The sequence below is a fragment of the Ranitomeya imitator genome, chromosome 1 (genome assembly GCF_032444005.1).
Source record: "Ranitomeya imitator isolate aRanImi1 chromosome 1, aRanImi1.pri, whole genome shotgun sequence".
In the NCBI taxonomy this organism is placed as follows: Eukaryota; Metazoa; Chordata; class Amphibia; order Anura; family Dendrobatidae; genus Ranitomeya; species Ranitomeya imitator.
In genome coordinates, this window is record NC_091282.1 from 437438898 (window position 1) to 437459632 (window position 20735).

General features: G+C 48.3%; 1 protein-coding gene across 2 annotated transcripts in view; it reads right to left on the reverse strand.

Moving 5' to 3' along the window:
* Positions 1-20735, reverse strand: part of LOC138675501 (zinc-regulated GTPase metalloprotein activator 1B-like) — a 241759-nt gene that overhangs the window by 15371 nt on the left and 205653 nt on the right. For both annotated transcript variants that reach the window (XM_069763812.1, XM_069763805.1), the window contains 3 exons: positions 18260-18328; positions 17841-17906; positions 14265-14388 (listed from right to left, as the gene is read on the reverse strand). In XM_069763812.1, coding sequence (XP_069619913.1) covers positions 14265-14388; positions 17841-17906; positions 18260-18328 — 259 coding nt within the window. The remainder of the gene's footprint in view (positions 1-14264; positions 14389-17840; positions 17907-18259; positions 18329-20735) is intronic.

Genomic DNA, 20735 nt, shown 5'->3' on the forward strand with positions numbered 1-20735 from the left:
GCACTGGTGGCAGCTTTTGTTCTGTTGTGCCAGCGTGGCTTGTGCTGGACACGTTGCCGACTACACAGCAGGGGAACAGCTGGCGGTGCTGAACCCCACTAACACATTGGCTGGTGTTTTTCTCTGTGCAGCTAGCATTTCCGGGCAAAAACTAGCGGTGTTTGAGCCCAGGGTCAGCAGGAGGAGTAGAGGAGCAGAGTGTAGGCCGAAGCCTAGTTGAACCAATTTCAAAGGTTACCTTTAACCCCCCCCTCAGGTGTTGCAAGGTACAAGAGCCACACCTTGAACAGCATTAATGATGCACAAGTCAAAGGTTGCTCTATTTAATTTTGCTCCTTGCACACGCTGAATTAAACACGTACACTATTTAGCCCATTATACTGTCAAACAGTTGTGGAGGCGTGACTTGTCTTTTTAAGGAGACGCAGCACAGGTGTCAAAATTTGCACCTAGGTACTGGGCGCAGATTCCTGAGCGTTGTTATTTGCTGTACAGGAGTCTGCGCTCTTGTGTTATCCCTTGGCAATACCCTGTTAGTGCAGGCCGTCTCATGACCTCATTTCATGTTGGCCGGTGCGGTTAACGATGGCCATAAATCCCAGACCCACAGTGGCTTTTCCTAAAGTCACACTGCGGTGCTGGGATTCGTGGCCTTGTGCAGTAAATATGTTCGCCGCTCACACATGTCCTTACACCTGCTTCAGACTGGGCGGCCTCAGCTGATCCCTTATCGCATGCCGCGGCCATGAGGCCGCACAGTCAGAAGAAGGCGGAAGGAGGGGAGTGAAAACAGGGGAACATATGCACTGCTCGTGCCCATCAATCACACCCTCGCAGTCAAAATATATGAGACAACGGGGGGCGTTGTGTCGGGCAGGGGGGACGCACAGGCACAGCCAGCCAACCAATGATGTCAGGAGACGGGCAGCGCTAACAATGGGGGTGCTGCGTGTCATTAAAAAGGAAAGTCACACCTCAGGGACATTGTAATGGTCTGTAATGAGACACATTTTGTACTTGTTGAGTTCCACGTGTGCAAGGAGAAAAAGTCAGCCACCTTGTACAAATGCAGCAGTACTGCTGTACAAGGTGGCTGTTATACATAGAAACACCTGGGGGGGTGGGGGGCAGGCTCCCTTCAATTTCAGTTCATGTGCCTGCGTGGCGTTTGCAGGTCACGTTGCAAGCTACACAGCAGGGGAACAGCTGGCGTTGCTGAACCCCACTGACACATTGACTGGTGTTTTTCTCTGTGCAGATTGCATGTCCGGGCAAAAACTAGCGGTGTTAGAGCCCAGGGTCAGCAGGAGGAGGAGGAGAGGAGCAAAGTGTAGGCCGAAGCCTGCACTGGTGGCAGCTTTTGGTCGGTTGTGCCAGCGTGGCTTGTGCTGGACACGATGCCGGCTACACAGCGGGGGAACAGCTGGCGGTGCTGAACCCCACTAACACATTGGCTGGTGTTTTTCTCTGTGCAGCTAGCATGTCCGGGCAGAAACTGGCGTTGTTTGAGCCCAGGGTCAGCAGGAGGAGGAGAGGAGCAAAGTGTAGGCCGAAGCCTGCACTGGTGGCAGCTTTTGTTCTGTTGTGCCAGCGTGGCTTGTGCTGGACACGTTGCCGACTACACAGCAGGGGAACAGCTGGCGGTGCTGAACCCCACTAACACATTGGCTGGTGTTTTTCTCTGTGCAGCTAGCATTTCCGGGCAAAAACTAGCGGTGTTTGAGCCCAGGGTCAGCAGGAGGAGTAGAGGAGCAGAGTGTAGGCCGAAGCCTAGTTGAACCAATTTCAAAGGTTACCTTTAACCCCCCCTCAGGTGTTGCAAGGTACAAGAGCCACACCTTGAACAGCATTAATGATGCACAAGTCAAAGGTTGCTCTATTTAATTTTGCTCCTTGCACACGCTGAATTAAACACGTACACTATTTAGCCCATTATACTGTCAAACAGTTGTGGAGGCGTGACTTGTCTTTTTAAGGAGACGCAGCACAGGTGTCAAAATTTGCACCTAGGTACTGGGCGCAGATTCCTGAGCGTTGTTATTTGCTGTACAGGAGTCTGCGCTCTTGTGTTATCCCTTGGCAATACCCTGTTAGTGCAGGCCGTCTCATGACCTCATTTCATGTTGGCCGGTGCGGTTAACGATGGCCATAAATCCCAGACCCACAGTGGCTTTTCCTAAAGTCACACTGCGGTGCTGGGATTCGTGGCCTTGTGCAGTAAATATGTTCGCCGCTCACACATGTCCTTACACCTGCTTCAGACTGGGCGGCCTCAGCTGATCCCTTATCGCATGCCGCGGCCATGAGGCCGCACAGTCAGAAGAAGGCGGAAGGAGGGGAGTGAAAACAGGGGAACATATGCACTGCTCGTGCCCATCAATCACACCCTCGCAGTCAAAATATATGAGACAACGGGGGGCGTTGTGTCGGGCAGGGGGGACGCACAGGCACAGCCAGCCAACCAATGATGTCAGGAGACGGGCAGCGCTAACAATGGGGGTGCTGCGTGTCATTAAAAAGGAAAGTCACACCTCAGGGACATTGTAATGGTCTGTAATGAGACACATTTTGTACTTGTTGAGTTCCACGTGTGCAAGGAGAAAAAGTCAGCCACCTTGTACAAATGCAGCAGTACTGCTGTACAAGGTGGCTGTTATACATAGAAACACCTGGGGGGGTGGGGGGCAGGCTCCCTTCAATTTCAGTTCATGTGCCTGCGTGGCGTTTGCAGGTCACGTTGCAAGCTACACAGCAGGGGAACAGCTGGCGTTGCTGAACCCCACTGACACATTGACTGGTGTTTTTCTCTGTGCAGATTGCATGTCCGGGCAAAAACTAGCGGTGTTAGAGCCCAGGGTCAGCAGGAGGAGGAGGAGAGGAGCAAAGTGTAGGCCGAAGCCTGCACTGGTGGCAGCTTTTGGTCGGTTGTGCCAGCGTGGCTTGTGCTGGACACGATGCCGGCTACACAGCGGGGGAACAGCTGGCGGTGCTGAACCCCACTAACACATTGGCTGGTGTTTTTCTCTGTGCAGCTAGCATGTCCGGGCAGAAACTGGCGTTGTTTGAGCCCAGGGTCAGCAGGAGGAGGAGAGGAGCAAAGTGTAGGCCGAAGCCTGCACTGGTGGCAGCTTTTGTTCTGTTGTGCCAGCGTGGCTTGTGCTGGACACGTTGCCGACTACACAGCAGGGGAACAGCTGGCGGTGCTGAACCCCACTAACACATTGGCTGGTGTTTTTCTCTGTGCAGCTAGCATTTCCGGGCAAAAACTAGCGGTGTTTGAGCCCAGGGTCAGCAGGAGGAGTAGAGGAGCAGAGTGTAGGCCGAAGCCTAGTTGAACCAATTTCAAAGGTTACCTTTAACCCCCCCCTCAGGTGTTGCAAGGTACAAGAGCCACACCTTGAACAGCATTAATGATGCACAAGTCAAAGGTTGCTCTATTTAATTTTGCTCCTTGCACACGCTGAATTAAACACGTACACTATTTAGCCCATTATACTGTCAAACAGTTGTGGAGGCGTGACTTGTCTTTTTAACGAGACGCAGCACAGGTGTCAAAATTTGCACCTAGGTACTGGGCGCAGATTCCTGAGCGTTGTTATTTGCTGTACAGGAGTCTGCGCTATTGTGATCCCTTGGCCATGCGCTGTGAGCGCTTCCTGTCTTCTGACCTCATTTCATGTCGGCCGTTGCGGTTAGCGATGGACATGAATCCCAGACCCACAGTGTGTTTTTAAAAAATCACACTGCGGTGCTGGGATTTGTGCCCTGGTGCACTAAATATGTTTGCCGCTCACACATGTCCTTACACCTGCTTCAGACTGGGCGGCCTCATCTGATCCCTTATCGCCTGCCGCGGCCATGAGGACACCCAGTCTGAAGAAGGCGGAAGGAGATGAGTGAACACAGGCAAACATATGCACTGCACATGCCCATCAATCACACCCTCGCTGTCCAAAAAAATAAGACACCGAGGGCCGTTGTTTCGAGCAGGGGAGATGCACAGGCGCAGCCAGCTAACCAATGATGTCAAAAGACGGGCAGCGCTAACAAGGGTGGTGCTGCGTGTCATTACAAAGGAAAGTCACACCTCAGGGACATTGTAATGGTCTCTAATGAGACACATTTTGTACGTGTTGAGTTCCACGTGGGCAAGGAGAAAAAGTCAGCCACCTCGTACAAATGCAGCAGTACTGCTGTACAAGGTGGCTGATATACATAGAAACACCTGTGGGTGGGGGGCAGGCTCCCTTCAATTTCAGTTCATGTGCCTGCGTGGCGTTTGCAGGTCACGTTGCAAGCTACACAGCAGGGGAACAGCTGGCGTTGCTGAACCCCACTGACACATTGACTGGTGTTTTTCTCTGTGCACATTGCATGTCCGGGCAAAAACTAGCGGTGTTAGAGCCCAGGGTCAGCAGGAGGAGGAGGAGAGGAGCAAAGTGTAGGCCGAAGCCTGCACTGGTGGCAGCTTTTGGTCGGTTGTGCCAGCGTGGCTTGTGCTGGACACGATGCCGGCTACACAGCAGGGGAACAGCTGGCGGTGCTGAACCCCACTAACACATTGGCTGGTGTTTTTCTCTGTGCAGCTAGCATTTCCGGGCAAAAACTAGCGGTGTTTGAGCCCAGGGTCAGCAGGAGGAGTAGAGGAGCAGAGTGTAGGCCGAAGCCTAGTTGAACCAATTTCAAAGGTTACCTTTAACCCCCCCCTCAGGTGTTGCAAGGTACAAGAGCCACACCTTGTGCAGCATTAATGCTGCACAAGTAAAAGGTTGCTCTATTTGTTTTGCTCCTTGCACACGCTGACTAAAACACGTACACTATTTAGCCCATTATACTGTCAAACAGTTGTGGAGGCGTGACTTGTCTTTTTAACGAGACGCAGCACAGGTGTAAAAATTTGCACCTAGGTACTGGGCGCAGATTCCTGAGCGTTGTTATTTGCTGTACAGGAGTCTGCGCTATTGTGATCCCTTGGCCATGCGCTGTGAGCGCTTCCTGTCTTCTGACCTCATTTCATGTCGGCCGTTGCGGTTAGCGATGGACATGAATCCCAGACCCACAGTGTGTTTTCAAAAAATCACACTGCGTGGCTGGGATTCGTGGCCTTGTGCAGTAAATAGGTTTGCCGCTTACACATGTCCTTACACCTGCTCCAGACTGGGCGGCCTCAGCTGATCCCTTATCGCCTACCACGGCCAGGAGGCCGCACAGTCTGAAGAAGGCGGAAGGAGATGAGTTAAGACAGGCGAACATATGCACTGCTCGTGCCCATAAACCACACCCTCGCTGACAAAATAAATATGACAACGAGGGGCGTTGTTTCTAGCAGGGCGGATGCACAGGCGCAGCCAGCTAACCATGATGACAAAAGACGGGAAACGCTACCAAGGGGGGTGCTGCGTATCATTACAAAGGAAAGTCACACCTCAGGGACAGTGGAATGGTCTCAATGAGACACATTTTGTACGTGTTGAGTTCCACGTGGGCAAGGAGAAAAAGTCAGCCACCTTGTACAAATGCAGCAGTACTGCTGTACTAGGTGGCTGTTATACATAGAAACACCTGGGGGGGTGGGGCCAGGTTCCCTTTAATTTCAGTTCATGTGCCTGCGTGGCGTTTGCAGGTCACGTTGCCGGCTACACAGCAGGGGAACAGCTGGCGTTGCTGAACCCCACTAACACATTGGCTGGTGTTTTTCTCTGTGCAGCTAGCACTTCCGGGCAAAAACTAGCGGTGTTTGAGCCCAGGGTCAGCAGGAGGAGGAGAGGAGCAGAGTGTAGGCCGAAGCCTGCACTGGTGGCAGCTTTTGTTCTGTTGTGCCAGCGTGGCTTGTGCTGGACACGTTGCCGACTACACAGCAGGGGAACAGCTGGCGGTGCTGAACCCCACTGACACATCACCTAGTCTTTTTTTCTGTGTAGACAACACTTCCAGGTGGCAACTGACAGTGTTGAAACCCAGGGAATCAAAGAGGAGCAGAGTGTAGGCCGAAGCCTGCAGTGGAGCAAGTTGAAAGGGAACCTTTAACCCCCCCCCCCAGGCATTTGTTGCTGAAAGAGCCATCTTGTACAGCAGTAATACTGCACATGGAAAATGGTGGCTCCGAAAATTATGCTCCTTGCAAACGCTGAAGTACACACTCATATAATGTGTCCCCTCACACCGTCAAACCATCCCGGAAGTGGGACTTTCCTTTGTAATGTGACACAGCACAGCCGTCATTCCAACCCCCTTGGTGCCGGGCACCACCTCCTCAACGTTGTTTGGTTCTGTCACGGAGCCCGCACTGTAATGTTATCCCTTGGCCATGCACAGTTAGCGGTGCCCGTCTTCTGACATCATGTAGGTGTCAGGCTGGCAGTGCCTGTGCGTCCAAGCTGCCCGAGATCCAACCTTGCAGTGTCATCTAATGTAGTCCCACTGCGGGCCAGGGATCCATGGGCATGCGCAGTGCATATCATCGCCTCTCACTCACCTCCTTCCTGCTTCTTCAGACTGTGCGGCGTCACGGCCGTGGCATGCTATTAGGGATCAGCTGACGCCGCCTAGTCTGAAGAAGCGTGAAGAAGGGGAGTGAGAGGCTAGTATATGCACTGCGCATGGCCATGGATACCAGGCCCACTGTGGGATCACATTAGACGACACTGCGAGGTGTGATTTCGGGCAGCGTGGACGCACAGGCGCAGCCAGGACGACAACAAATGATGTCAGAGGACGGGCAGCGCAAACTGTGCATGGCCAAGGGATAACATAACAGCGCAGGGTCCATGACGGAATCAAACAACGCTAAGGAGGCAGCGCACGGTGCCAAGGGGGTAGCAATGACGGCTGTGCTGCGTCACATTACAAAGGAAAGTCCCACCTCCGGGACGGTTGGACGGTGTGAGGGGACACATTACATGAGTGTGTAGTTCAGCGTTTGCAAGGAGCATAATTTCAAGAGCGACCTTTCCCTTGTGCAGTATTAGTGCTGCACATGGTGGCTCTTTCAGTAACAAACGCCTAGGGGGGGGGGGGACAGGTCCCCTTACATTTTAGTTGTGCCAGCGTGGCGGTCGCATGACACGTTGCCGGATACACAGCTGGGGATCAGCTGACGTTACTGAACCCCAATAACAGAGGAGCGACTGTTGACTGTGCACACAGCACTTCCAGGCACCAACTGGCGGTGTTAGAGCCCAGGGACAGCAGGAGGAGCAGATTGGAGGTATTGCCGCACACACAGCTGGGGATCAGCTGACGTTACTGAACCCCAATAACAGAGGAGCGACTGTTGACTGTGCACACAGCACTTCCAGGCACCAACTGGCGGTGTTAGAGCCCAGGGACAGCAGGAGGAGCAGAGGAACAGAGTGTAGGCCGAAGCCTGATTGGAGCAAGTTGAAAGGAAACCTTTAACCCCCCCCCCCCAAGACGTTTGTAGCTGAAAGAGCCATGTTGTGCAGCACTAAGGATGCAAAAGGAAAAGGTTGCTCTTTTAATTATGCTCCTTGCAAACACCGAAGTAAACACTAAAAATGTGTCCCTTTATACCGTTAAACCGTTCCGGAGGTGCGAATTTCCTTCGTAATGGGACACAGCACAGCTGTCATTCCTATCCCCTTGATGCCGTGCGCTGCCTCCTCAGCGTTGTTTTAAGCTGCCACGGAGCCTGCGCTGTTCTGTTAGCCCTTGGCCATGCCCAATTAGCGCTGCCTGTCTTCTGACATAATTTGGTGTCAGGCTGTCAGTGCCTGTGCCTCCACGCTGCTCCAGATCCCACCTCGCAGTCTCATCTAACGTAATCCCACTGCGGGCCTTGGAACCATGGGCATGCACAGTGCATAACCTCGACTCTCACTCCCCTCCTTCCCTCTTCTTCAGACTGTGCGGTGTCACGGCCGTGGCATGCTAGGGATCAGCTGACGGCGCACAGTCTAAAGAAGGCGGAGGGAAATGAGCGAGAGCCCGAGGGGAAGATATGCACTGCGCATGCCCATGGATCCCAGGCCCGCAGTGTGACTCAATCAGAAGACACTGCGAGGCGGGATCTCGGGCACCGCGGCCGCACAGGCGCAGCCAGCCTGACACCAAATTATGTCAGAAGACAGGCAGCACAAATAGGGCATGCCCAAGGGATAACAGAACAGCGCAGGCTCCGTGACAGCTTAAAACAACGCTGAGGAGGCAGCGCATGGCACCAAGGGGGTAGGAATGACGGCTGTGCTGCGTCACATTACGAAGGAAAGTCCCAGCTCCGGGACGGTATAACGGTATCAGTGAACACATTTTATAAGTGTTAAGTTCTGCGTGTGCAAAGAGCTAAAAAAAAAGAGCTACCTTTTCCTTGTGCAGCATTACTGCTGCACAAGATGGCTCTTTCAGTAACAAACGACGGGGGGGGGGATGGGGGGAAAGGTTCCCTTACATTTAGGTTGTTGTGCCAGCGTGGCGGTCGCAGGACACATTGCCGGCTACACAGCTGGGGATCAGCTGACGTTACTGAAACCCAATAACACTGGGTCGTATGTTTTTACTGTGCAGCCTGCACTTCTGAGCCGCAACTGGCGGTGTTGGAGCCCAGGAATAGCAGTTCAGGTGGTAGAAAGATGAACACAGCAGGAGACCTGGATGACACCCAATTACTTAATCAGGCAGAGGAGTGGCAAATTCCTGCGAGATCCAGGCCTGGTTCATTTTCAGGAAAGTAAGCCGGTCAACGTTATCGGAGGATAGTCGCATGCGACGGTCTGTTAGTACACCACCTGCGGCACTAAAGACACGTTCCGATAAGACACTAGCCGCAGGGCAAGCCAGCACCTCCAATGCATACTGGCTAAGCTCTGGCCATGTATCCAGCTTAGAGACCCAAAACTTGAACGGGGAAGAGCCGTCTGGGAGTACAGTAAGAGGGCAAGCCATGTAGTCTGTCACCATCTGACGGAACCGTTGCCTCCTGCTGACTGGAGCCGCCGGTGATGGTGTAGACATTTGGGGCGGGCACACAAAAGTGTGCCAGAGTTGTGCCATACTGGGCTTGCCTTGGGCAGAGGCACTGCTTCTGCTCCCTCTTTGGGCAGAGCCTCCCCCACTGCCTCGACGCACTGAGCTGCTTTGTAAAGCACTAGCAGCACTCCTCTCAGTTGGACAGGAGAAGATGATGGAATTCACCAGTGTGTCGTGGTACTCCCGCAATTTACGCTCCCGGGTCAACGCAGGGATGAGGTTTTGGACGTTGTCCCGGTAGCGAGGATCGAGGAGGGTGAACACCCAATAATCAGGCATGTTGAGAATGTGGTCGATGCGGCGGTCGTTTCTCAGGCACTGCAGCATGAAATCCACCATGTGCTGCAGAGTGCCAACCGGCCCAGAAACGCTGTCCCCTGCTTGAGACATGATCTCTGCCCGCTCGTCATCACCCCACCCTCGCTGTACACACTGACCACTGGACAATTGTGTCGCTCCCTCCTCTGGACGGAGCTCTTCCTCCTCCATTGACTCCTCCTCATCCTCCTCACAAATTGGCCCCTGCGTACCCCTTTGTGAGGAACCACGTGGCGCTGACTCTCCAGAAGCTGATGGAAAAGGTGACTCCTCATCCTCCACCTCTTCCACCACATCATCCCTTAACCCTTGCAAAGTTTGCTGAAGCAGGCAGATAAGGGGGACAGTCATGCTGACTAGTGCATCATCTGCACTTGCCATCCGCGTGGAATAATCAAAAGGACGCAAAACCTGGCAGACGTCCTTCATAGTGGCCCACTCTGTGGTTGTGAAGTCTGATCGGCGCTGACTGCGACTTCTTTGCGCCTGATGCAGCTGGTACTCCATAACTGCTTGCTGCTGCTCACACAACCGCTCCAACATATGTAACGTGGAATTCCACCGGGTAGGTAGGTCACATATGATGCGGTGTTCCGGAAGGCGGAATCGGCGCTGCAGAGCAGCAATGCGGGATCTGGCCAAGCTGGAACGCCGCAAGTGAGCACACTCTAGGCGGACCTTGTGCAGCAGGGCATCAAGATCCGGATAGTCCCTCAGAAAACTCTGCACAACCAAATTGAGCACATGTGCCAGACATGGGATGTGAGTGAGGTTGCCAAGGGCCAAAGCTGCCACCAGATTTCGGCCATTGTCACACACTACCATGCCTGGCTGGAGATTCGCTGGCAGTAACCACACATCGCTCTCCTGCTTTATGGCATTCCAGAGCTCCTGCGCTGTGTGGCTTCGATGCCCCAATGAAACTAGTTTCAAGACGGCCTGCTGACGTTTGGCCACGGCTGTGCTCATGTCGGTCATAGGTAAACGTTCACGGGTCCATGTGGGGGTGGACTGTGACGGATCCTGCAGAGAGGAATCAGAGGAACTGGTGTAAGAGGAGGAGTCGATGCGTACAGACTGGATTCCTGCAATCCTTGGAGTGGGCAGGACACGTCCTGCGCCACTCGCACGATCTGTACCTGGCTCAACAACATTAACCCAATGGGCAGTGAGGGAAACATATCGCCCCTGCCCATGCTGACTGGTCCACGCATCGGTGGTGAGGTGGACCTTGCTACTGACGGCGTTCAGTAGCGCATGTTTTATGTTTGCCTCAACATGCCTGTGCAGGGCAGGGACAGCCTGCCTGCTGAAGTAAAAGCGGCTGGGCACCTTGTACTGTGGGACTGCCAATGCCATCAAGTCACGGAAGCTGTCAGTCTCCACCAGCCTGAACGAGAGCATTTCCAGGGACAACAGTTTGGCAATGCCTGCATTCAGAGCCTGTGCTCGGGGGTGGTTGGCCGAGAATGCCCGCCTTTTCTCCCATGCCTGTACTACCGATGGCTGTAGAGTAGACTGGGAGTGTGAGGATGACTGGGAAGGTGGTGCTGTGGGTGGAATTACACAAGGTCTCTGGGAGGAAGCCAAACCAGCTGTGCGTGAGCTGGAGGAAGAGGCAACACGAGCTGAAGAGGTGGTAGCTGCCGCTGTTGGTTGGCCTACATCTTCAGTGTGTTTCTGTAACTCCACCGCGTGCCTGGTCCGCACATGTTTCCACATATTTGTGGTATTGAGGTTGCTGACATTTTTCCCTCTTTTTACTTTATGATGACACAGCTTGCATTTGACAAAACAAATGTCATCTGCAACTGTGTCAAAAAAGGACCAGGCACTGCAAGTCTTGGGAGCGCCCTTTTTGGCTTTGGAAAGAGACAGGCTCCTAACGGGTGCCAAAGTGGAGGCTACAGGCTCCGCAGTCTTCCCCCTCCCTCTCCCTCTTTGGCCCGTAAGAGGAAGCTCTTCCTCTGAGCTGCTCCCACCACCTTCCTGTTCCTCACGCCACGATGGGTCAAGGACCTCATCATCTCCACTACCCTCTGCCACCAACTGCTCCTCCTGGGTAGTCTCAGCAGCACAGTACGCACGAGAAAGCGGCACCTGAGTTTCATCATCAGATGCGTACTGCGCTGTGGTCACCGGAGGCACTGGCCCACCTGCCTCTTCAGAGTCAGAGAGAAAAAGGTGTTGGGCATCACTGCACACTGCCTCTTCTTCCATTTCTCCAATGCTGCTTGGCTGGCCCCCTGTTTCCAAGCCAAGAGATTCAGAGAACAGAAGTAGAGACGGCTCCTGTCCTGGGCTCTCTGACTGCCTGGCCAATTTGGCAGGTGGTGAAGAGACAGATGGCTGCTCTCCAGTGCTCTGTGCCTGAGAGGATGTGGCACTAACTGAAGTCGATGCCGAGGCGTTAGCTGCCATCCACCCGACAACGGCTTCAATTTGGTCTTCACGCAGCAGCGGTGCACGGCGCTCTCCGACAAAGCTGCGCATGAAGGACTGTTCCCTGCTGAAACTGAGTGACGACGAGTCACCGGCGCCCGCAGCAGGCACAGAATCACCACGTCCTCTCCCTGCTCCTCTCCCTGCTCCGCGCCCACGCCCACGTGCCTTACTCCCTGCCCTCTTCATCTTGGTTGACAGATAAAGATAAGCAGAAAAGTACTAAGGCCTTAGTGTGCTTATTCCTGTAATGCTCCTCCTAACAGGTGTAAGAAACACTAATGTTGTAAATTGTGGACTAAACTTTATTATTTTTCAAATGTGGCCTACACAAGTGTAAGTTGTGTTTGGTGAACTTAACCTTTTTTTTGGTGCAGATCGGGCTACAGAGCTAGTTTAAATCACACGGAGACCGTGCAGACAGCCGTAAACGGCGCTGCAAGGCCAAGAAACCCTCCTCTAGGTTATCCTATATAGTGTTTTTCCACTATTTAGCTGGATACAAGTGGAAAGACACTAATAGGAATTTTTTTTTTCAAATTTTAAACTGGCTGCACTATTTGAAAAAAAGGAAATTGTTTTTCAAGGTATGAGGCAGTAACGCACCCTGAGCTGAATCCAACCGGCTATGGCTGCACACAGACTACAGGGCGAGCTGCGCTCACACAGAGACCGTGCAGACAGCCGTAAACGGCGCTGCAAGGCCCCCAAAAAAACCTCTAGGTTATCCTATGTAGTGTTTTTCCACAATTGAGCTGGAGACTGGTGGAAAGACACTAATAGGAATTTTTTTTTTTTTCAAATTTTAAACAGGCTGCACTATTTGAAAAAAAGGAAAATTTTTCTCAAGGTATGAGCCAGTAACGAACCCTGAGCTGAATCCAACCGGCTATGGCTGCACACAGACTACAGGGCGAGCTGGGCTCACACGGAGACCGTGCAGACAGCCGTAAACGGCGCTGCAAGGCCAAAAAACCCTCCTCTAGGTTATCCTATATAGTGTTTTTCCACTATTTAGCTGGATACGAGTGGAAAGACACTAATAGGAATTTTTTTTTTCAAATTTTAAACAGGCTGCACTATTTGAAAAAAAGGAAAATTTTTCTCAAGGTATGAGCCAGTAACGAACCCTGAGCTGAATCCAACCGGCTATGGCTGCACACAGACTACAGGGCGAGCTGGGCTCACACGGAGACCGTGCAGACAGCCGTAAACGGCGCTGCAAGGCCCAAAAACCCCCCTCTAGGTTATCCTATGTAGTGTTTTTCCACAATAGAGCTGGAGACTGGTGGAAAAACACTAATAGGAAATTTGAGAAAAAATGTGCAGCAGGCTGCACTAAGAGCAAAAAAGAACAACTGTGTGAGGCAGTGTGAACCCCCCCTGAGCTGAATACAACCGGGTATATGGCTGCACACAGACTACAGAGTGAGCTGCACACACACACACACACAGAGACCTTGCAGAACGCTGTTAAAACAGCGCTGCAAGGCAAGAGCAAGGTGAACAGTGAAGAACACACAGCGTTTTGCTAAATTAGCCTTTGGAAAGGAAAATAAAGCAATTAGCAAGCTCAACTGGCCCTCAGTTAGAACACAGCGTCCTGTCCCTAACTGAAATCACAGCAGAGTGAGCGCAAAATGGCGGCAGCGCTTTTTTATAGTGCAGAGTGACATCATTTCAGCAGCCAATCCCAGCCTTGCCAGTACTTACATGCCCACCATGCTAAACAGGATGTGCCCACACTTTCATTCATTCCTCATTGGCTGCTGCGTTCAATTTGAATTCTGGGAACTTCCGATTCCGGTATCCGATACGCGGGAAGTATCGGAATTCAGTATCGGAATTCCGATACCGCAAATATCGGCCGATACCCGATACTTGCGGTATCGGAATGCTCAACACTAGTGACAAACATGCAAAAGAATAAGAAATTGGGGGGGGGGGGGGGCAAACACTTTTTCACACAACTGTAAATTGAATTTAAGGCCATAGCAATTCTTGTTACTAATTGCTGTCAACACCTGCAAGTGAGCTTGTTTTTGTCAAATGAGTTTATTAATGGAACCATTTTAGGGGGGGAACAATAGATGAAAAAATATTAATAATATTTGGAGGGAGTGAGAAAAACATTACGTTTTAAAACACAATGGCGCTAATGATTTAGTAATCTTACATGGTTTTCTAACACATGGCTTACCAATCTTTAGACATTGCTTTGCTATTATTAAAACAGTCCTAACACATTTTCTGTGTTGTTGGCTCCCTCATTTTTCTGCACAGTTATAATATAATATTCAATCCTGGCCAGACATATCTTTATGTAGTTAACTTTAAGTACGGTAGTTAGTAACTACTTGCCTGTTCTATTTGGTGCCCACTCAGAGCGGTCAATGACCACTCCTGCCAGCAGCTCCATGTCAACAGAACAGCTCTTCCAAGCTTCTCTGATTGACAGCTGGTTTGCCGCAGATACACAGCGGGGAGCTGGCTGTCAATCAGCATGACAACCTAGTTACCTATAAACACCATCCGATTTAGTCTTTCTCCTTCCCAGGTCACTTGTGTTTCTTCAAGGTCGTACAGCTCATGAACTCCTTGTACTATCACCTGCTGGTGCTTATTGTCTACCGCCACCAAACCCTACAATACAGAAATTATTATCAAGAACAGAACTAGAATTAAAGAAACATTCAAGTAAGCACATGTACAATATTACACTCTTAAAGGGTTTGTCCTGGACATGTTTTTATTTCTCTACTAGATGGCAGCCCGATTCTAAAGAATCGGGAGTCTAGAATCCATATATACTTTATTTATTCAAATGTAAGAATAATACAATTAATAAATAATAGTAAGAAAGAACAAAAATAATAGGCAGTATATGGAGAAAACACCAAACAAAAGTTCAAAATTGGTGTGAAAATGTCACTGAACCACTTCACAACTAAATATATATAGTTTTGGTAAATGGTATTATCATTTTTTTGACGAAATTCGGCAGGAGCTTGAAGAGCAACGTCACTGGGCCCGCCTCCACGCAGTAGAAACTTGCTGTGAGGTAAAAATTCAAAAATCACACCAAAATGGCGGGCGGAGTGTGTCACAGTACGGCACGTTTCTGATTGGTCGCTCGCAGCAGGCGGCAACCAATCAGACACTGGACACTGTTGACGTCACTTATCTCCAGACATTATCTCCGCACATTAGCTCCGGACTAAGCCACGGAAGTTGGCACAAATTGCAGGAAGTAGTATTCTAGGCAATTAATCTCCGGACATTAGCTCCGGACAAAGCCACGGAAGTTGGCACAAATTGCAGGAAGTAGTATTCTAGGCAATTATATATTAGATAGTAGACCACAAGTGGCCATGATTACAAAAGATACATTTTAATTTAGTCATAGTAAAAATTCAACTCTCTTAACCAGTTCAAGGCCAGATCATTTACATTTTCAGGAATTTTTTTGTTTGTCTTATATAAATATGGTTAAAAGAACTGTGAACATTTTTAACATTCAGATATTCAAATTATTTTTGTTTTTTCTTTCCATATGTGGGGCCTAATTTTTCTGTTATCATCATTCTTTAATTTTTTTTTTTTGCCAATAATATTGGGTGATATCGGTAACAAAAAAAGACAATACATGTCTGTTTTTAAAATTGTGGTTTTTTTTACCATGCCTAAGAAAATAACTTTTAACCTGTATGCAGATGAGGTGGCTCCGATGCACCCTTGGTGTTGCCAAGAGTTTAATGCACCGCTACTCCTCCATTTATTTACATATCGGGGGCCTTCCCCCATTTCTGATTGACATTTTTCTCCTCCCAAAGTGAGCACTGTGACTACCGCCGGCGTGTATGCACTTGGTTACTGACATTGCACGTCCCCAGCTGTGTGCACACAGTGACTGTGTGTTCCCTTCTGTGTCTTCTTTCTGCTAATGTCGCTCACCACATTTATGCACTTGGAACTGTAGCGAGCCTCCATGAATCTGAAGCCACTCGCTACACTTCTACATATATTAGTATAGCGAGCAGCATCGGTAGAAAGAAAACAAGAGCAGAACACGGCCGTCAATCAGGGAAAGGCTCTCTATATGCAAAAGAGGAGGTGTAACAGAGCACCAAATTCTTGGCCAAGGGAGTACCTTAGACCCTCATTTGCATAAAATAAAAAGTTATTTTCTCAGGCACTGTATCAATAACAGGTAGAGTACTAGTATGGCTTTTATAGGGCTAAGTGCCTTACAAGACTAAATAGGCCATTTAAAATGCATTTTGGGGGTGATGGACTCCCTTTAAGCTGTGCAAGCACAGAAGCCTCTCATCCCTTTCCTAGCGGCCCGTAGAACTGTACATGTGTAAAGCTGCACCGTTACAGTTGCTATGTTGGTACACTTGGGGAAATAAGTATTTGATCCCTTGCTGATTTTGTGAGTTTGCTCATTGACAAAGACATGAACAGTCTATAATTTTAAGGGTAGGTTAATTTTAACATTGAGGGTATGTGCACACGTTCAGGTTTTTTCGCGTTTTTTTGCAATAAAAACGCTATAAAAATGCATTTAAAAATGCATAGATATGCATCATATCATTTAGAATGCATTCTGCAATTTTTGTGCACATGATGCGTTTTTTTCCGCGAAAAAAAAACGCATCGCAGTAAAAAAAAAAGCAACATGTTCATTAATTTTGCGGATTTTTTGCAGTTTTCCCGCTATTCTATGCATTGGGGAAAAATGCAAAAAAAAGTGCAAAAAACGCATGCGGATTTCTGGCAGAAATGTCCGGTTTTTGTCAGGAAATTTCTGCTAGAAAATCTTGACGTGTGCACATACCCTGAGAGATAGAATATCAAAAATAAAATCCAGAAAATCACATTGTATAAATTATATAAATTTATTTGCATTTGAGAAATAAGTATTTGATCCCTCTGGCAAACAAGACTTAATACTTTGTGGCAAAACCCTTGTAGTTGATGATGAGGTTTGCGCACATGTCAGGAGGAATTTTGGTCCACTCCTCTTTGCAGATAATCTCTAAATCATTAAGATTTTGAGGCTGTCGCTTGGCAACGAGGAGTTTCAACTCCCTCCATAAGTTTTCTATGGGATTAAGGCCTGGAGACTGGCTAGGCCACTCCAAGACCTTAATGTGCTTCTTTTTGAGCCACTCCTTTGTTGCCTTGGCTGTATGTTTTGGGTCACTGTCTTGCTGGAACACCCAGCCAAGACCCATTTTTAATGTCCTAGCGGAGGGAAGGAGTTTGTCCGCAGGTAATCCAAACTACGGGTTACCTGAGGAATTACCGCGGATTTACCGTGTTTTTTGTGCGGATTTCGCCTGCGGTTTTATACCTGTGGATTCCTATTATGGAGCAGGTGTAAACCGCTGTGGAATCCGCACAAAGAATTGACATGCTGCGGAATAAACAATGCTACGTTTCCGGGTGTTTTTTTCTGCAGCATGTGCACTGCAGATTTTGTTTTCCATAGGTGTACATGGTACTGTAAACTCAGGGAAAAGTGCTGCGAATCCGCAGCAGCCAATCTGCTGCGGATCCGCAGCAAAATCTGCACCGTGTGCACATAGCCTTAATGGTTGGTAGGGGTCAAATACTTATTTTTCACTGCAAAATGCAAATAAATTTATAGAATTAATATAATGTGATTTTCTGAATTTTATTTTTAATATTCTATCTCTCAATGTTAAAATTAACCTACCCTTAAAATTATAGACTGTTGATGTCTTTGTGGGAAACTTAACAAATCAGCAAGGGATCAAATACTTATTTCCCCCACTGTATATTAATTCTACTAGATATTTTATGAAGCTTATTCTACCTTAGAAGTGAGTAATAAGACATACCAAAACTTAAGATTATAGAATGTGTACTACTTCTGCCACCATTCCAGGAAGAATCCCACATAACTGGGCCTTATATCTTAGGCTCTTTCTTGAAATTCAATAATAAGGGGGAGGGCAGAAATATCTGTTTACACTGATTATTTTAATTGGCGGGAGCAGAAATTGAAGTTAGATTATTAAAGTCTATTTCATTTTCTACAGCTCATTGTCAACCACTTTACCTACCTTTAATCTGATTACCTCCATGGAAACACCAATTTTATTTTTAACATTTTTCTCCCAAAGCAAATTCTGTAAAACAAAATATGTACAGTTAATATAAAATAAAAAAGACAAGTGGTACGATTCATTAGGACTGAGGTTGCGCATGGCAGTAAGATGCACATGCATTTATAACTAGCATGCGCAAAACCAAAAATGTACTCCTATCAAGAACTGGAGAACATTTCTAGTTAAATATATGCCACGAAAGTGGTGCAGGTTTTCTTGAATTAGGTGGATGGATTTAGCCCACCCCATCTGCTCAAGCACTCCCCATTTTGGCGTAACTGACCGGGACCGCCATAAAGGCGTCAACAAAAAACTGGAAAAAACACCTCCATGTACCAGGGCCAAAGTCTTCATTGCACCATTTACAACCTTACCTGTATAAACAAATGGAGATTTTCTTCAATAACATGTCCAAAAACCTCAAACGTAACGGTGACAATACTCTGTGGAAAACATCACAATGTTAGCTCACACAAAATTGGAGTTGAGGAATGAAACGCTGAGACATATTATTCAGAGGGATCCAATAGAACCGTAAGTACAATAAAAGAGAAAAAAAATCAGCAGTTCATGCGCTATTCATAGAGAAATCTGTATGTGTGTGGTCAATGTGGTTAGGCTGGCTTTGTATAAGGGATCATTCAAATAAAATTGTTTTTCTCGTAGGTAAAAAAACAAACTGATTTTCATCAATGTGCTGGATCAGATTTTTCATTAGTGTATGGTCCTTTTTCTTATCAATAGTGATTGATCATGAATTTTCACATATTCTAAAAAAAATTTTTTGCAAAGTTTCTCTTACCGATTATGTTAAAAAATGGATAGCTTATGGATTGCAAATGGATACTAGCTGTGTGGTCGCTATGATTTTTTTGGGACGCATGAAATTAGTATATGATACAATAGAAAAACAAAAATTATCATTATTATGTTTGGTACAGAGGTCAGACGTTTCGTGTACAGTAGTTCTTGACCAAGTTTGCACACACTGCAGCAGAGTTTTTGGCCCACTCTTCCATACAGATCTTCTCCAGGTTTTGGGGCTGTTACTGGGCAACATTGAGTTTCAGCTCCCTCCAAAGATTTTCTCTTGGGTTCTGGTCTGGAGACTGGTTAGGCCACTCCAGGACCTTGAAATGCTTGAGAGCCAGAATTCTTGCATATTGGTAGGTGATCAAATACTTATTTCAAGTAATAAAATTCAAATTCATTATGTAAACGTCATACAATGTGATTTTCTGTTTTTTATTATTAGATTCTGTCTCTCAGAGTTGAAGTGTACCTACGATAAATATTATAGACCTCTCCATTCTTTGTAGGTGGGAAAACGTGCAAAATTGGCAGTGTATCAAATACTTATTTTCCCCACTGTATGTGTGATTGGGCAAACAGACATCAATCAATCCGATTATAGTGACAACCCACATACAAAAAAACAGCCGCAAACTAACTGGACTGGACGCCAGTTCATAGACAGGATGTCAAGGAGTTTGAAAATGGAAACACAAACTTCATAGATGATCTTGGTTAAGATAAAAGAGTAAAAGAATTTTCTTGATAAAAGACATCTAAGGACGGGCATGATTACTTTGTGCAAATGCATAAATTGTCCATTTAAAAAGTATGGTAAAACACTGTTTTATGTAAAACCCCTCAAAATACAAAAAAGGTACTCCCTCTGCGTGGAAAATAACACTCCAGGACACAGGCTGGATCAGGAGGGAAAATTTGTATTTTTAGGGAATACTAAGTCAAGTGTTATGGTTGTAGATATAACCCTTACCTATATCCTCTCCCATTACTCCTTGATTGACAACCATACTAACTATAACAGGCTTGAACAGTCACCCAAGACATTCATAACACATTTTTACAAAACAATCACTGCAATCACACAGACTAGTAACCTGGTCTGTATAGAGCACTTATATTACAGTAGAGTCTGTTACGCATACAGGTGGCGCATGTGGATCGTGGACCCACTGTGCCACGGACCGAACCTACTCTGGAGGGGAGTGACTGCGCAGCTACCTAGGTGTTCACTGGAGCCTCTAGTGGTGAGGTCAGGCTTGTGCACCATGTAGCTGTCAGGTGCACCTCCAGGAAGGACTCCGGCAGTAGAAGGTTAAGTCATTAATCCAGACTCCTGGACAGGGCAGGACATCCACTGGAACAAGTTCAAACTGTATAGACAGGACGGCCAGTGGCGACGGATTCAGACTGAGCAGACTAGACGGCCACTTGGGACAGAATCAGACTACGCCGACAGCACGGCCACTTGGGACAGGTTCAAACTGTGCATTCACCAGATAACAGATGGGACAGCCACAGGAACAGGTTCAAACTACGGCCACAGGGACAGGTTCACACTGTGCCGACAGGATAGCAACAAGGACAGGTTAGACACACTGGTCTCAGGAATTAGTTCAGGTACAAGTGATGCGGTTTCAGGGTATGGACAACGCCTAAGCAGAACCAGGAACCAAAGACAACTATACTGGACTAATGGGACACAGGATATGGGAAATATTAACAGACTAGGGACAGGGCACCTGGCAACATACAGTTGCACACACTAAACCACCTAACAGTAACTATAGGGGTTGCTCAGACACCTCCATATTGGGGAGGGTGCCTGTTATACTAGATGCCTCCCAGCTATTGGCTGAGAGACATCTAGCAGATGTACACATTAAGCAAATTCCTCCGAGCTGTCAGCTGCGGGCATTTTACCATGTGCGCGCGCTGCCTATTTAAAAGCAGGGGAGCGCGTACTAGGCGTGACACAACGGTGCGCACACAAACCAGGAGCACGCCGAAGACCACACTGGGGCCGGGGCAGTGAGTAAG